The sequence below is a fragment of the Gobio gobio genome (assembly GCF_949357685.1).
Source record: "Gobio gobio genome assembly, chromosome: 5".
Taxonomy (NCBI): Eukaryota; Metazoa; Chordata; class Actinopteri; order Cypriniformes; family Gobionidae; genus Gobio; species Gobio gobio.
In genome coordinates, this window is record NC_137101.1 from 41,331,590 (window position 1) to 41,346,832 (window position 15,243).

Genomic DNA, 15,243 nt, shown 5'->3' on the forward strand with positions numbered 1-15,243 from the left:
ACGGCCAATCCTGGACCTGTACAATACCTTCACCGGTTTCCGTTCAAGATGTTGACAGCGAACCGCCTTTTCGAATGCGTTCGTCCACACGATTGGTTTGCAGCGATCGACCTGAAGGACGCCTACTTCCATGTCTCCATTTTGCCTCGACACAGACCGTGCCTACGGTTTGCTTTCGAGGGGCGGGCATATCAGTACGCAGTTCTACCATTCGGGCTATCTCTGTCCCCTCGCGTCTTTACGAAGATTGCCGAGGCAGCCCTTGCGCCCCTTCGGCAGCACGGGGTCCGCATCCTGAACTACCTCGACGACTGGCTCATACTGGGTCCCTCTCGAGAGCAGGTTTGCGGACACAGAGATCTGGTGCTCCATCACCTAGCCCGTCTGGGCCTTCGGGTCAACTGGGAGAAGAGCAAACTTTGCCCCGCGCAGAGGATCTCTTTTCTCGGTATGGATATCGACTCGGTCGCCATGTGCGCGCAGCTTTCGAGCGAGCGCGCGCAGTCTCTGCTGACTTCCCTTCGACAACTCGAGGGCAAGAGTGCGGTTCCACTGAAACACTTTCAGAGGCTCCTGGGGCATATGGCATCTGCAGCCGCGGTAACGCCGCTCGGATTGCTTCATATGAGACCGCTTCAGCACTGGCTACGCGATCGAGTCCCGAGATGGGCATGGCGGTCTGGCACGCTCCGGGTCCCAGTGACCCGGGCCTGCTTACAGACACTCACCCCGTGGTCGAACCTCAAGTTTCTACGGACCGGAGTGTCCTTAGAACGAGCTTCCCGGCATGTTGTTGTGACAACAGATGCATCATCCACGGGCTGGGGTGCCATGTGCAATGGACAAGCAGCCGCGGGCTCCTGGACAGGACCCCAGCGCCTTCTGCATGTCAATTGCCTCGAGTTACTGGCTGTACGGTTCGCCCTGCACCGCTTCCGAGCGTTGCTGAAGGGTCAACATGTGGTAGTCAGGACAGACAACACGGCCGTAGTAGCGTACATAAACCACCAGGGCGGTCTACGCTCCCACCGTATGTCTCAACTCGCCCGCCATCTTGTTTTGTGGAGTCAGAAGCGCCTGAGGTCCCTTCGTGCTGTCCACATCCCTGGAGACCTGAACTGTGCAGCCGACGAGCTGTCACGGTTTCAGCCTCTCCCCGGAGAGTGGAGACTCCACCCCCAGACGATCCAGCTGATATGGGAACGGTTCGGCGACGCACAGGTAGATCTGTTTGCCTCCCAGGACTCTTCCCATTGCTCCCTGTATTATTCCCTGACCGAGGGCACCCTCGGCACGGATGCACTGGCGCACAGCTGGCCGTCCGGGCTACGCAAGTATGCGTTTCCCCCAGTGAGCCTTCTTGCACGGGTACTGTGCAAGATCAGGGAGGACAAGGAGCAGGTCGTCTTGGTCGCCCCGCTTTGGCACGGCCAGACCTGGTTCCCAGAACTCTTACTCCTTGCGACAGCCCCTCCCTGGCCTATCCCTCTGAGACCAGACCTCCTGACTCAGAGACGGGGCACCTTTTGGCACCCGCGTCCAGCGTTCTGGAAGCTCCACGTGTGGCTTCTGGACGGGACACGGCAGGTTTGAGTAGCCTTCCACCTGCGGTGGTCGCTACCATCACTTCCGCTAGAGCTGAGTCTACACGACGTCTCTACGCGTTGAGGTGGAACCTCTTCGTCACATGGTGCTCTTCCCGCCAAGAAGACCCCTGGAAATGCCCGATCGGGTCCGTGCTATCGTTTCTCCAGGAGGGGGTGGAGCGAAGGCTGTCTCCCTCCACCCTGAAAGTGTACGTGGCCGCAATATCTGCCTACCACGATCTCCTGGGAGACAAAAAGGTAAGTCAGCACGACCTGATCATCAGGTTCCTGAGGGGGGCGAGGAGACTGAATCCTCCTCGCTCTCCTCTCGTTCCCTCTTGGGACCTCTCAGTAGTCTTAAGTGCTCTGCAGAGGCCTCCCTTTGAGCCTTTGCGGTCGGCCGAGATTAAGTTCTTGTCTATGAAGACGGCTCTGCTGACCGCATTGGCCTCGCTTAAGAGGGTCGGGGACCTGCAAGCATTTTCGGTTGACGAAGCGTGCCTTGAGTTCGGGCCGGCTAACTCTCACGTGATCCTGAGACCCCGGCCCGGATATGTGCCCAAGGTTCCTACCACTCCATTCCGAGATCAGGTGGTGAACCTGCAAGCGCTGCCTTTGGAGGAGGCAGACCCAGCCTTGGCATTGCTCTGTCCAGTACGCGCTCTCCGCGCCTACGTAGACATGACGCAGTGTTTCAGGACCTCAGACCAGCTCTTTGTCTGTTATGGTGGAGAGCGGAAGGGAAGCGCTCTCTCAAAGCAGAGGCTGTCTCACTGGATAGTGGACACCATTGTTTTGGCATACCAGCAGCAAGGCCGACCATGTCCCCTTGGTGTGAGGGCACACTCCACCCGGAGTGTGGCCTCCTCTTGGGCTCTAGCGCATGGCGCCTCGCTAACAGACATCTGCAGAGCTGCAGGCTGGGCGACACCCAACACATTCGCCAGATTCTACAATCTCCGAGTGGAGCCAGTGTCCGACTATGTACTCGCCCCTACGGGTGGCCGGTAATGGGCCAGGCTCAGGTGTCTTCGCTTGCTCGCCATTCCACTCCCATGACTGGATACGTGCGATATTTTACTCAGGTGAGCTCCCCGAGAGCCCTGAGCTCCTCCAGCACTGTCGACGCCGACATCAGTTCAGTCTGCCCTTTCGAGCACAGACCCTCATGTCCGGCCAGGTGCTCCGTGTGCATGGTTCCCCTCCGGCGACCCCCACACGAGTATTCCCACCGTAAGCCTCCTCAGTGAGCAGGTGTCTTTCCCTTGGCAAGTCCCTGCCACCCCTAGGGTTAAAAATCCACCTTCGGCTGGTACCCTAGAGATCTTCCATATGCAACCCTCAGCGGGTCATATGTGTATTCTCTAAGTCCTCCCTACGGTAGGCATCTTGGCATTCCCTCACTGGGATATGCTTCCCAGTGTACCTTGGTAATCCTGTGATAAGTGGGAGTCCTAGGGCCTTAAGTGGCGGGATCTCACACTTACGCAGGGCACTGGATGACAGCTGAGTGGCGTTGTTGAATAGGATCCCCATTCGTTAGTCACTAACGTACGTCGTAGTGACTGAACGAAAGGGAACGTCTCGGTTACGTATGTAACCCTCGTTCCCTGAGGAGGGAACGGAGACGTACGTTTCCTTAGCCACGTCAGCTGTGCTGCCTGGAACGCGAGGAGTTCAGTCTTGGCTCCTGCAGCAGTAACATAATGCGATGTTCGCAGCGTACTTCCTTATATACCCACGAGGTGGGGCGGAGTTACGCATGCAAATTCCGCATGCCCATGGCATTGGCACTGCCATTGGGCGCTGTTGAACACGATGAAGATGATTGGCTTCTAAGCGAAACCCCCATTCGTTAGTCACTAACGTACGTCTCCGTTCCCTCCTCAGGGAACGAGGGTTACATACGTAACCGAGACGTTTTGAGGCCTTAATTTTAAAATATTTTTTTTGTTTGTTTTCTCAAAAACCATTCATAAACATTTTTCTCTCATAAATACAAGCATGTACATACATGTGCTCACATATTATGGTGGCCCAGTTTGTGCTGAATACAGTGTAATTACACTTTTGCCATTAACGTGTTTATAAGCAACTGAAAAAACCCCCCACAAATGTTAGAGCATGTCAAAACTTATAAAAGGCCCCAAAATAGCTCAGACTCCTAGGGGTTAACATAAAAATAAAATACAATATAATACCTAAAAGCAAACGTATCATTACAGAATTATTTTAATTAAACCATGTTGTTGATGAAACTATACGAGTTGAGAACAATAATTAACGTTTTATTACAATAGTGTATACAATTATTATGTCTCCCTTCCTGCCGTGTAAGAGGTGTCTAGCAGTTGTCTTAGGCCCTGTCCACACGAACACGGGTATTTTCAAAACTGTAACTTTTTCTATGCAGCTTGGCCATTCACAAACGCAGTATCCGGTCACTGAAACCAAACTTTTTTGAAAACTCCTGACAGGGTGAAGATTTTTAGAAACTCTGGTTGCAGTGGTGTCGTGTGAATAGTGAAACCGGAGATTTTGGCTTGTTGCGTCAGAACCGGAACCAGCAAAAACCTTTTTTTTTCAGGTTTCTGATTGGCTAACATGGCTTTATTTATTTATTTTTTAATGAAGGGAAAAACTACCAGTGTACGTGTGGCAAGGCCTTGGCATCTTATCTGATGACCAAGGATCCAATCACAGTGTGGCACATCTTCATCCACACCGGGAGTTAGAGAGGGGCCCTACCATAAACTGGTGTCTGGAATGCCATTAACTGATGTTCACCACAGCGCTTCTCTACATCCACTTATATATAAAATTTTAAAAAAAAAACTGTACGAAAGAGTGCAAAGCTAGTGCTCCGGTGAATGTCATCTTACATGTTTGTCATCATCAAAAAGAATAAGAAAGAACACTATCCTTCTGGTGTGAGAACAATTTATTAAAGTTATTTTCCCTGACCCAAGACCAGTCACCTAACAATAAATCAAGAACATCTTAGCTTTTTGTTTATATTCTACATCAGAAACAAAGTTATTGCATATACTTTCCAAAACAAACAAAAATCATTCAAGTATTTATTTTTATGGCATTTAGTACAAAGTTTAAATCAGGCAAAAAACATTCCTTCCTAACCATGATTACTTCATAATATTGCAATGACATCAAATTAAAGTACAAAATACAGTTAATATATATATTTTTAACATACCAAATTATTTCCTTTTAAATTTACCCACTAAACATAAAAGCAGTTAAAATCAACAATTACATAGATAAACTTCAATCATTCATGCAAATAATAAAATTCACCTTCACGAGTACTTCTATTATTTCTCACATATTTGTTTTTGTTCTACATCATAAAAAAAGGAAGTCACATACACTTTTTCACTCATTTAAAAGTTTTCAAACCGAACATCTTCAATCATTACTCATATCATAAAGATTTAAATCATGCAAATTGTAAAATTCACCAAACTAGCAACTGTTTTACTCTGAGCAAATAAGTATCCTTGCACATTATGAGTATATACGTGCATACAAAGAGAAGGATTTACATATTTTGTATGGTTCTTCATTTATCATTTCTTAAACTCAGAGCATGGGTGCTAGCAACATTGTTACTACTCTCCTGCACTTTTTTGATGGCCTCTTAATAATATATCAGAGCGGATGCAACTAGCCACACAAAGATTACTAATAGTATAAGAAGAAAGTCCTACAAGACATAAAATATATTCTGTCTGAGCATGCAAGTAGCCTAGTCATCTATTCCCTTCCTCCTCCCCAGCCCCCATATACTGTACTTTTCTTTGTTTACTGGAATTATAATAAAAACTCAAGGATGAATGACAAAACCCTAAATTAAACTTAATCAAAAAGCTTTGAAGTAAATTCTTGCAGATTTACATAAGTGACTTGTGGTAAGGAAATAAAGCAGGTCTGAATACAGTTTATATAGTGGCCTAAATGATGGTATTTGGTTTCTATTGAAAATCATGGTAATTTCAACTTTTAGACATGTTTAAGAAGGCTGGCTCATGAACTCAAATTTGGTTGATTTGACTTCATTAGAATCCAAATCAGTTGCAGTCGCTTGCATTTCAGTGGAGCCAAATTTGACTTCTAACTGGACATTACGATTCATGTCCCGGTTAGTGTTGGGCATTTGAACTGTTAAAGAGCCAATCTGTTCAACACCCCACTCATCAGTAAATTGCACCTTTTCTCTTTTACTGCTGTAAAATGGGAATGTCATCTCTTTTTGTTGGACTTCTACAGGAAATCCTGTGAAAGTTCGAACTTCATCACAGTTGACTGACTCTCCGGCCCGAACAAGTGTATGGAAGCAGACGTCACATAACTCTTCCTTGTTCTGGTTTACATATTTACTCTTACCCTTGTGAATGGTTTCATCAAAAGTTTCACATGTAGAGAACCCATATGTGAGAGCACTGATACGCGATTGCACCACTTTAGGATTTTTGGCATATTTGATTGCTCCCTTTATAATGGCTGCTTGAGGTTCAGCAGGGCAGAGTACTTTGTGTCTAGAACTAAACTGCTCCTTCATAAATTCTGTCAGAATTGAACATTCAGCAAATCCTCCAACTAGTAGTATGTACTCAATGTTCAGCTCTGTTTTTTTCAGAATCTGATTAACGTTGTCTTTGATAGCGTTCAGACTACTTTGAAAAAAATTCTGCAGTTTTTCCAGTGTTATTATTATTCTTCCATCACCCCATTGTACTCCCTTTACACCTTCAAAGTAACTTTCCATGCTCCTTGTTTTAGATGCAAGACTTGCCAAGTTGAATGGACACTGAATCATCACAGTTTCTTTACAAGATTTTGACAAAGCAATGTTATATTTCAATGACAAGGCCTCTCCTGGGTATTCTTGCTCAAATTCATCATATATTTTTACAGAGAATATATCTTTTAGAAAAGAAATGATCTCCCTGTCAACTGTCTGTCCACCCATGTCATTTCCTGATGCAGCATGCAATTCCTTCAGATGACCTCCCTCTTCCACCTCATGCACCGTTATGTCAATAGTGCCACCTGCAAAACAAAAAGCATTGTATTGGTTCTTTAGTCTTTTTAAAGATGCATTTTTCTTTACAATATGGGCACTTATAGTGTACTTACTAGGGGTGTAATGGTACACAGAAGTATTTGCCATAATATATATTATAAATACAGTTACAGCAGCAAGAGAAAAAGTTAACATTAAAAAGTCAAGGGTCAAGTGTCCAACTAATAGACCATAATGGTGACTTGAAACGAAACATTTTCAATAAAACATCAATATTGACTGCTGTCAGAAACAGTCTCTCGCGAGTTGTCTTTCGCTGCTGGCTGCGATTCAAAGGCTTAAAATGATTTGTTTTTAAGTTAAGTTTTCGTGACCATGCAGCAGAACAACCTCGCGTGAATGAGAAACTTCAGAGAAGGCAGGAGTCTATTGATGTCATTCACTGTGTCAAAATGACAGAGTATTTCTGTGCCAAATACACTCCTTCCGGATTCGAACAAGTTTTGTAAAGCTTTTTTTTTTTGAGTAAGGCCTTGTATGAAGTGCATACAATGCACTTCTCCCGGATGAGCGCGTGCGCACATCAACCAGAGCGAGAGTAAGAGCACGTTCATCAACGAGCTTCATTCAGGTTATGGGAGCTGTCGGCAGAGCTGACATTTTGTTTTTAGACCACAAAATCAACAATGTCACTAAAGAAGTGTGTTTGTGGTTGTAATGGAAAGATAACCTTGTTTCGGCTTCCCAAATAACTAGGGGTGTAACGATTCACTCGTTTTCTCGATGCATTGATTACAAATCCTGACGATGCATATGCATGGATCTTGAAACGTGCATTTTGAATCATGAATTGTTTATTTCGGCCGATAATCAATTTAAAATGCTAAGAATCGAATGAATTGCGATTCAATAGCGATTCAGTGCTTTAAAATTAAAGGGGCTATATGCAACTTTTTCCCCAAAATAAACGTAACAATAGCCTTTTTATTTTACCATTTATGACTCAAACATCTCCTGATGAGCATACTGACACCTTGTCCGCTCACAGTGGGTGCACCTATAAGCCTGTATCCTATTTTTCCTATTTTCTGGCGGGTCGTCTTTTCCCGCGCTGTCTGCGGATGTGACGTCACCACCGCTGCGAGAGCGAGCAGAAAATGAGAGCAGTTCTGTTTTTTGGCCACAGGTGTCAGTCGCGAGTTTAAATTTCAGAAAAACGCATATAGCCCCTTTAACATTAGATTATATCTACTAAATGCGTGAATTAATAGAGACGTTGTGCTGCGTCATCCGGGCCCTCACAGCTCGCCTTCACAGCATGCTTCACAGACCGCCTTCACTAGAGTTCTCTCGCGCTCTGTCTGTCGCTCACTGACACATGTTTGAGCAGCTCATGTTTGAGCTCTCCTCAGGATGGCCACTGTGACCACATGAGCAGATGACCGCTCTCTATCGAGACAGGAATTTTCCCGAGTCAAACCGCGAGCCATTGTCAACTGCCAAGTCACCGCGGTCACTACTGTTGAAATAAAACGCTTTCATTGCGTGGGAACGTCACCGTTATTTTATATAAAATAAAATATTTAAGTTTTACGGAAATACAGTAGGCCTACCTGAGCAGTTGAAGTAAAACCCCTCTTATTCAAGGATGAACATTTATTGCATGGACAGAGCAAACACATTTGTGTAAGTGTCTAAAATGCATATGCACAGTTCTGATGAATGATACATGAAATATATATAAAAAAAAAATTGGTACGTATCTGTCTTTTATAAATCTGATAAAACTAAATAGCAACAGTAGACATTGCCATTTTGGTATTGCCATTTTATATGGGAAGTAAAGTGTGTAATAATAATAAAACAATAAAGTAATATGAACTAACATTAACAATGGACTAAAGTTTTGTTTTTTTGGTAACACTTTACAGTATGGATGTATTAGTTAACATTAGTTAATGCATTAGTTAACATGACCTAATCAACTAACCTGGTATTATGTTTTATTTTGCAACACCTCTGTTCAGCATTAGTTAATATGAACTAACCATGAGCAACACCTCTGTTCAGCATTAGTTAATATTTGTTCATTTTAGTTAATAAAAATCCAGCTGTTCATGGTTTGTTCATGTTAGTTCACAGTGCATTAACTAATGTTAACAAGATTTTAATAATGCATTAGTAAATGTTGAAATTAACATTAACAAAGGTAAAATAAATGCTTTATAAGTGCAGTTCATTATTAGTTCATGTTAACTAATGTAGTTAACTAATGTTAAACTAATGAACCTTATTGTAAAGTGTTACCGTTTGTTTTTTTTTGCCCACTCTCTGACCTCTGAAGGCCGCTGTGTAATTCACACCCTGACTAAGACACATTAGGGGAAGCATTTTAATAATCCTATGAATGCATATTAAAAAAAATGCATAATTGAATCTAATTAATCGAATTTTAATGTGAATCCAATCGAATCGTTATGAATTGTGAAAAATCGTTCTTGAATCGTGAATCGAATCGATTCGCTTCCTACCCAAAGATTAACAGCCCTACAAATAACCCAGCGTTAAGGAAATGCAGTTTGTTTTTCTGGAGCAGCAACGGAGTTCTGAAAGTGTGTTTGTTGGTCATGAGTCGAAACCGCAGGTCGTGAGTGAAACTGCATCAAATGTCTGTGTTTTGTAGGCAATAAGTAAGTGCATATAATGTAAACAACACAAACTTATAGTGAATTAAAATTATCCAGGGATAACGCCAAGATGTATTGTGTTGGTGTGTGTGTGTGTGTGTGTGTGTGTGTGTGTGTGTGTGTGTGTGTGTGTGTGTGTGTGTGTGTGTGTGCTAGGCCTGTCGTGATTGGTCAATACAATCGACTACGTCAACGCTGATAATTATTCAACGTCAATATTTTTAGTCGACTGTATAAGTTGGGTACGATATTAGTACTGTTACTTTAAAAATGACAGCACTCTAATAAGAGCAGTATTTCTTAATTTGTGTTGATGTGTGACAGCAGGAGTGAGGATGTGTGTGTGAGCTCTGCTTCACTAAACAATGGAAGCAGAACAGTCAAACATACGCGCAGCTCAGGAAAAAGAACGCGACAGAAAAGGGCGGTGCTGCCGGGACGTGCTCACGCGCACCGCCGGACTCTGACCTGAAGCGTACACAGCCGCCCACACGCCTTTCACTCAGACAGATTGCGATGCCAGTTTCGCGGATTATTGGGTTTGAATGGTTAAAAATATGTAAAAATGCACGTCCTGGCGAGTATTCGGGTAAACCTATTTTTTTTTTACAGTCTATGGGTAAACGCAGTCGGATATGTCTTTAGTGAACGTGTACAGAGTTGAATGAGAAATCGGGTGTTACAATGAATTTGGTCCGTGCAGCTCTTAAAGGGCCGGACCTAATATTCTGTGAGAAGCAGGGCAGGGCAGGAACATGCTGGCCAAGTGAGTTTTTTAGTTTTTTGTTTTAACCCTAAAACAATTAATAGTAAATAGGGCTGTAACGATTTGACCAAAAATAAAAACCTCGATTAATTGAATATTTTACCTCGATTACGATTAATGAATGATTATTTTGCTTCTTTCTTTTTTTTTTGGCCCTCATAAGGTTGAGTATGTTCACTGATAAGGTTTGTACTGTAAATATTTTCTACTATTAAAAGGTGGAATTTCTTTTTCTAATGAAAAAGTGAATTTCTTAGTGATTTTAAAATACTTGAAGGAAAGTGTTCACTTTCAGCAGTTATTGTCTATGGGGCAGATTTCTGCTTGTTGTACATCAGATAAATTAGCACAGTAGGCCAACAGTACATTTATTTGAATGCATTAATGAGAGAGTGATTGTGTGTGTGAATTACTCATTCCGTCTCTATTAATTATGAAACTGTGGTTTGTACTTACTTCAAAGGTTTTAAAATATATGCTATAACAGTTGAGTTAATAAGCTACTTTAGTGACTTTACTTTAGTCACAGGACAGCGTTGACACTGCGTTTCTGCACTGCTCTCTGCGTGCGATCTTCACGTGATGTGCGCGCTTCTGTCTGAGTGTTCGTTTGTTACAATATATCAGGCATTAGTTCAACATAATACACATCTGATGGTCTAAAATTGCATTAATATTCAAACTGGCAGGCCTTAAAACACATTCAAATGACAAAGCTTTGTGAGGACACAGGTGAAAGAGGTCTGCCTTCAGAGACACGCGACACGGCTCGGCTCTCTGTCTCACAGAAAAAAGCTTGAGCACTGAACCGATACGTTTTCCGTATTGTTGTTTTTGAATATTGCACAATCGCTTTAAATGTTGAAACTGGCAAGCCTTTAAACGCATTTACTTGACAAACTTTATTAGGATGAAAGTGAAAGCGATCTGGCTTTGGGGCTTGCGCGCGCCGTGTGTGTGTGTGTGTGTGTGTCAGCGCATATAACGGTAATTAACTTAGCTGTATAAGCTGTGTAAAACATGCAGTTACTATAGAGATTCTGGGCATCTATAAACAAAGATAACTGCTCCTGCATCTCTCTGTGTGCCTGCAGACTGCACTTAATGTGACTGACGGGGCGGAGTCACGTGAAAACCTAAATAACCGACATGGGAAAAATACGTCGGTTAGAGGTTCTGAATGTCGGTTTCGATTATTTTTCGATTAATCATACAGCCCTAATAGTAAACTACCTTTACTGTTTTTTTGCCATGGTATCGACTCAGTATCGGTATTGAGGTATTTTAGTCTGGTATCGTATCGAAGTCGTAATTTTGGTATCATTACAACACTATTCTATATAAAAAGTATTTGCTGATATTCAATTTTTTTGTTATGATGGTTTACAAATTTGTACCATTTAAAATTTTTACTCTTTTAGTTTTACATTTTGTCAAGGGCTTGTTTACATTTATACTTTTTTTATTGTAGGCTACACTACCGAAGGCCAAAGTTGAAAGTTTTTTTTTTAAGTAAAATTGTTGAAAATTATTGTGATAAATAATTAAATAATTAATTAGTCGATAGATAACTAACTTGTCGTTAGTGGCAGCCCTAGTGCGTGCCTGCGTGTGCGCGTGCGTATGTGTTTTAGTGTCTCTTCGTCCACTGCAGTCCTCCACGAGTTTGGATGTTTTCAGAAAAAAATTGGTACGTATCTGTCTTTTATAAATCTGATAAAACTAAAGACCCTTCGGCGATATGAGGGATGCAATACTACTCCGGATGTACTCAAGATTAATATGAGATTGGCAGAAACTGTGTGTTATGACCCCTTTAAGCGAAATAACGATGCAGAAATGAGGAGAAATCAGGTTGGACCACAAGTCTCTGCAAGCTGCACATGAAAGAACAGAAGATAAGAGGTATAGAGAATGGATTTATCACTGTATTTGTGCTAGTGATCACCACTAAATGAATGGTAATTTTGTAAAAGATTGAATATGGTTACATATTACCATACAACTCCCTGGATTAGTTCCATTAAGGGTATATTTACACATTGTTACATATTATACAAAATAAATTAAAAAGAGTAAAGCAATTAGAAAATTACTAGAATGTTACAAGGTACCTCCACAATCCACAACCATGTACTGGGTTCCGGGTTTCTGTTCCAGTGGTTCTTCACCAAGGTTCTCCACTATGTAGCCGTTACTTGGTAGCTTCATACAATGCACAGATGCTGCCTCAGGCTCCAGGGCCACGTGAAGCCTCTCAGGCTCATCCTCTGTCACAAGCTCTGCCTGAAAAGACAAAAAGTTGAGATTATTTTTTTATTTTGTTATTGTTTAATTATATATATATATATATATATATATATATATATATATATATATATATATATATATATATATATATATATATATATATATATATATATATATATAACTTTAATACCTTAACATCACAATATACCTTAATAAAAATAACTTTCTCAATGAACTATGTTCAAAATATAGTTGGCCAAAATCAACACAGGTTATTTTAATCTTGACCAAACTAATTGTGATTTATGATTTTTAGCTTAATTATACCTCCATATGTTATTATCCTACTTTACCCAACTTGTTAATTTCTCAAAGACTCACCTCAGTAGCTGCTTCCCTCATAAACTGTTTGGCTGCTGCATGCCAGATAGCAGGAATAGTCAACACCCAAGTAACATCAGATGCAAGGAACGTCTTCCCTGAAGTGTTCTCTTTCAGTTTTTGCAGTGCATGATCCTTCAGGTACCGTAGACTCTCAGAGAACACAGTCATTGCTTTCATCTTTCCTCCATTTTTTGCAGTTATCATCAAATCCCTGCCAAGTTCCTTATCAGAAAAAAGAAACATTAATTAAATAAGATGTAAGATTTAAATGTGTTGCCAATACAAAGCTTGTAAAAAATCTTGAAAAATGCTTACTTAAATCAGTATTATGCATAAAAGTAAAAAAAGCACTTACTTTATCATAGAGCTCCATTTTGAAGTGTTCGAACAGATAATGTTCTTTTGCCTGTTGTGTTGTCATCGATTGTGTGTAATGCATCATGGCATCATAACCAAATTTTAGAAACTGCTGACCCCCATCAAACAAAATGCAGGTGGGAGTTTTAAATGTTTTCTGTCCATAACTTTGACCCCAGGAAGGAATAATGATTTTGTCTTGATTTCGAAAGCTCATGGCATATCCACTGAACGATGTTCCAAAATCTATAGCTATATACAAAATTGAATCTTCCATTGTGCTTTCAGGTTCTTTAGAATTTCTGTAAACCAGTATGCTATGATGTACTGCACATTTCTCTTTCTCTCTTTCTCTTCATTTATAATGGCAGAACTTATTTCAATTTGGTTGACCCTCCCACATATGGGGCAGGGCAAACATTCAATTGGAATGTAAATTATGAAGTTATTTTAAACAAGAATTATTAAAGAATTGAAAAAATAAGAATAATACAAAAGAGACTTAACAGAATGTATTTTTTCTTTACTAAACAACATTATTAAATAATTGAAGACTTTACACTGTTTTTGACTAGCTCTTTGTCAAAATCATGTGGCGCATAAAATGCCTTTTATTATTGTTTTAGACCCCTAAATAGCAACAGTAGGCTATATGTTGAAATCTCACATGGTACTGTCTATACGGTGTGGTGTGGCTTATACTTGCCATATCATAATTTTCACCCAGTGCAGTTATGAGACTCACGTTTAAACAGGTTTTAACAGTAACTGCGTTTACTGCGTGCAAGTCTGTGTGAACATTATTGTAACTTAAGTACATTACTTGACAGTTTCATGCGCTTTTAGTATTTACTTGTGTATATTAGTTCTACATGCTCCTATCGTGTTGTGTTTGATGTTTGTTACATTCAGGAAGTGTACTTTTTTGGAGCTGGTAAAATGAAAAGTAAAACGTAGTATGTGCAGTAATATTTAAAATTGAGGATGCAATGCTTCGTGATATCGAATCAAATTATTGACATGATAATTGAAATCGAATTGAATCGCGAGACCAGTGTCAATTCACACCCCTAATACATATGATATATAGTATGCTATAAAAGTAATATGAATGTTTATACAAGTTTAAACTGGCCTGTTTTGAATAGTTTATGAAATGTTTACTGTGAAATACTGCCTCATCAATGAAGCTTTTGTTAGCAAATTTCTGCTCAGGTGTAGATGTGCAAAACAATAAGTTTCTATGGTATAATGTGAAAATTGGTACTGTGTACTGTGCGATAATTTATGTATGCGTGTATGACATTACAAAAATCATGTTTTCTGTTCTGAATGGACATTATATTAATGTTAATACTATAGTTGCTGTTGCTATGATCCTGTTATCAGCATGCTCACATGTTTGCTTTTTTATTTATTTTATTACTTTAGAGTCGATCTTCTTTTGCACTTGAACACACAATAACACAGAATTATGCAAAAATGCCTGTTTTGTCGAGTATTCTCAATGCGTGTGACAGTGTGGCAGATCTTAGTCAAGGAGCCTAATAAACCAGTGGCTGTGATTGTCTGTCATTAATGTTAATCAAAGAACATTTTTTTTTTGCTTTAATAAGGATTAAACTATATTTAATTTATAATGTATGCAGTTAAGACTGTAAAGTGTTTGATAACTTTTTTAAATTTCTGTATATTTCCTACCTGTTAGACAGGAAGGCCACAGGTAAATATGACATTTATTATAATGGGTTTATGTGAAGATTGTTTTTAGTTGACTCCAATTAAAATGTTTTTTTTTTTAAAGACTATTACATTTTGAAATTGATAGCTTTCAATTATACTGTAATGTTGAATGTCTATCATTAATGTTTAAACATCAGTAGCCTATCAGTATTAGTATCAGTGATACTGGCCTTCATTCATAAAAAGATGCCATTACTACCAATATTTAAACACACCGTCTTAAATTGTTTCTACATTAATTTGGAGAGTAACTGTGAAATTATTCCAATATAAAAATATTAATGTGGTGCGGTAGACGAGCGAGAGACGTGGGAGGAGCGAGCGAGACCGGTGCGTGATTGAGAATGAGCGTCACCTGCAAGGCACAGCATTCTCGAGTCCTCTCATGAGGGAGCACAGAGGCATATAAGGACGAGCAACACTAGT

General features: G+C 40.8%; 1 protein-coding gene across 1 annotated transcript; it reads right to left on the bottom strand.

Annotated features, from left to right (window-relative positions):
- Positions 1 to 4,511: 4,511 nt before the first annotated feature.
- LOC307126288 (heat shock 70 kDa protein 12A-like) lies at positions 4,512 to 13,422 on the bottom strand. Its single transcript, XM_079816753.1, has 4 exons — positions 13,073 to 13,422; positions 12,715 to 12,939; positions 12,198 to 12,369; positions 4,512 to 6,656 (listed from the first exon to the last, which is right to left on the bottom strand). Exons 1-4 carry the CDS (start codon positions 13,349 to 13,351, stop codon positions 5,617 to 5,619), a joined length of 1,716 nt encoding a protein of 571 aa, XP_079672879.1. The 5' UTR covers positions 13,352 to 13,422; the 3' UTR covers positions 4,512 to 5,616.
- Positions 13,423 to 15,243: the final 1,821 nt, after the last annotated feature.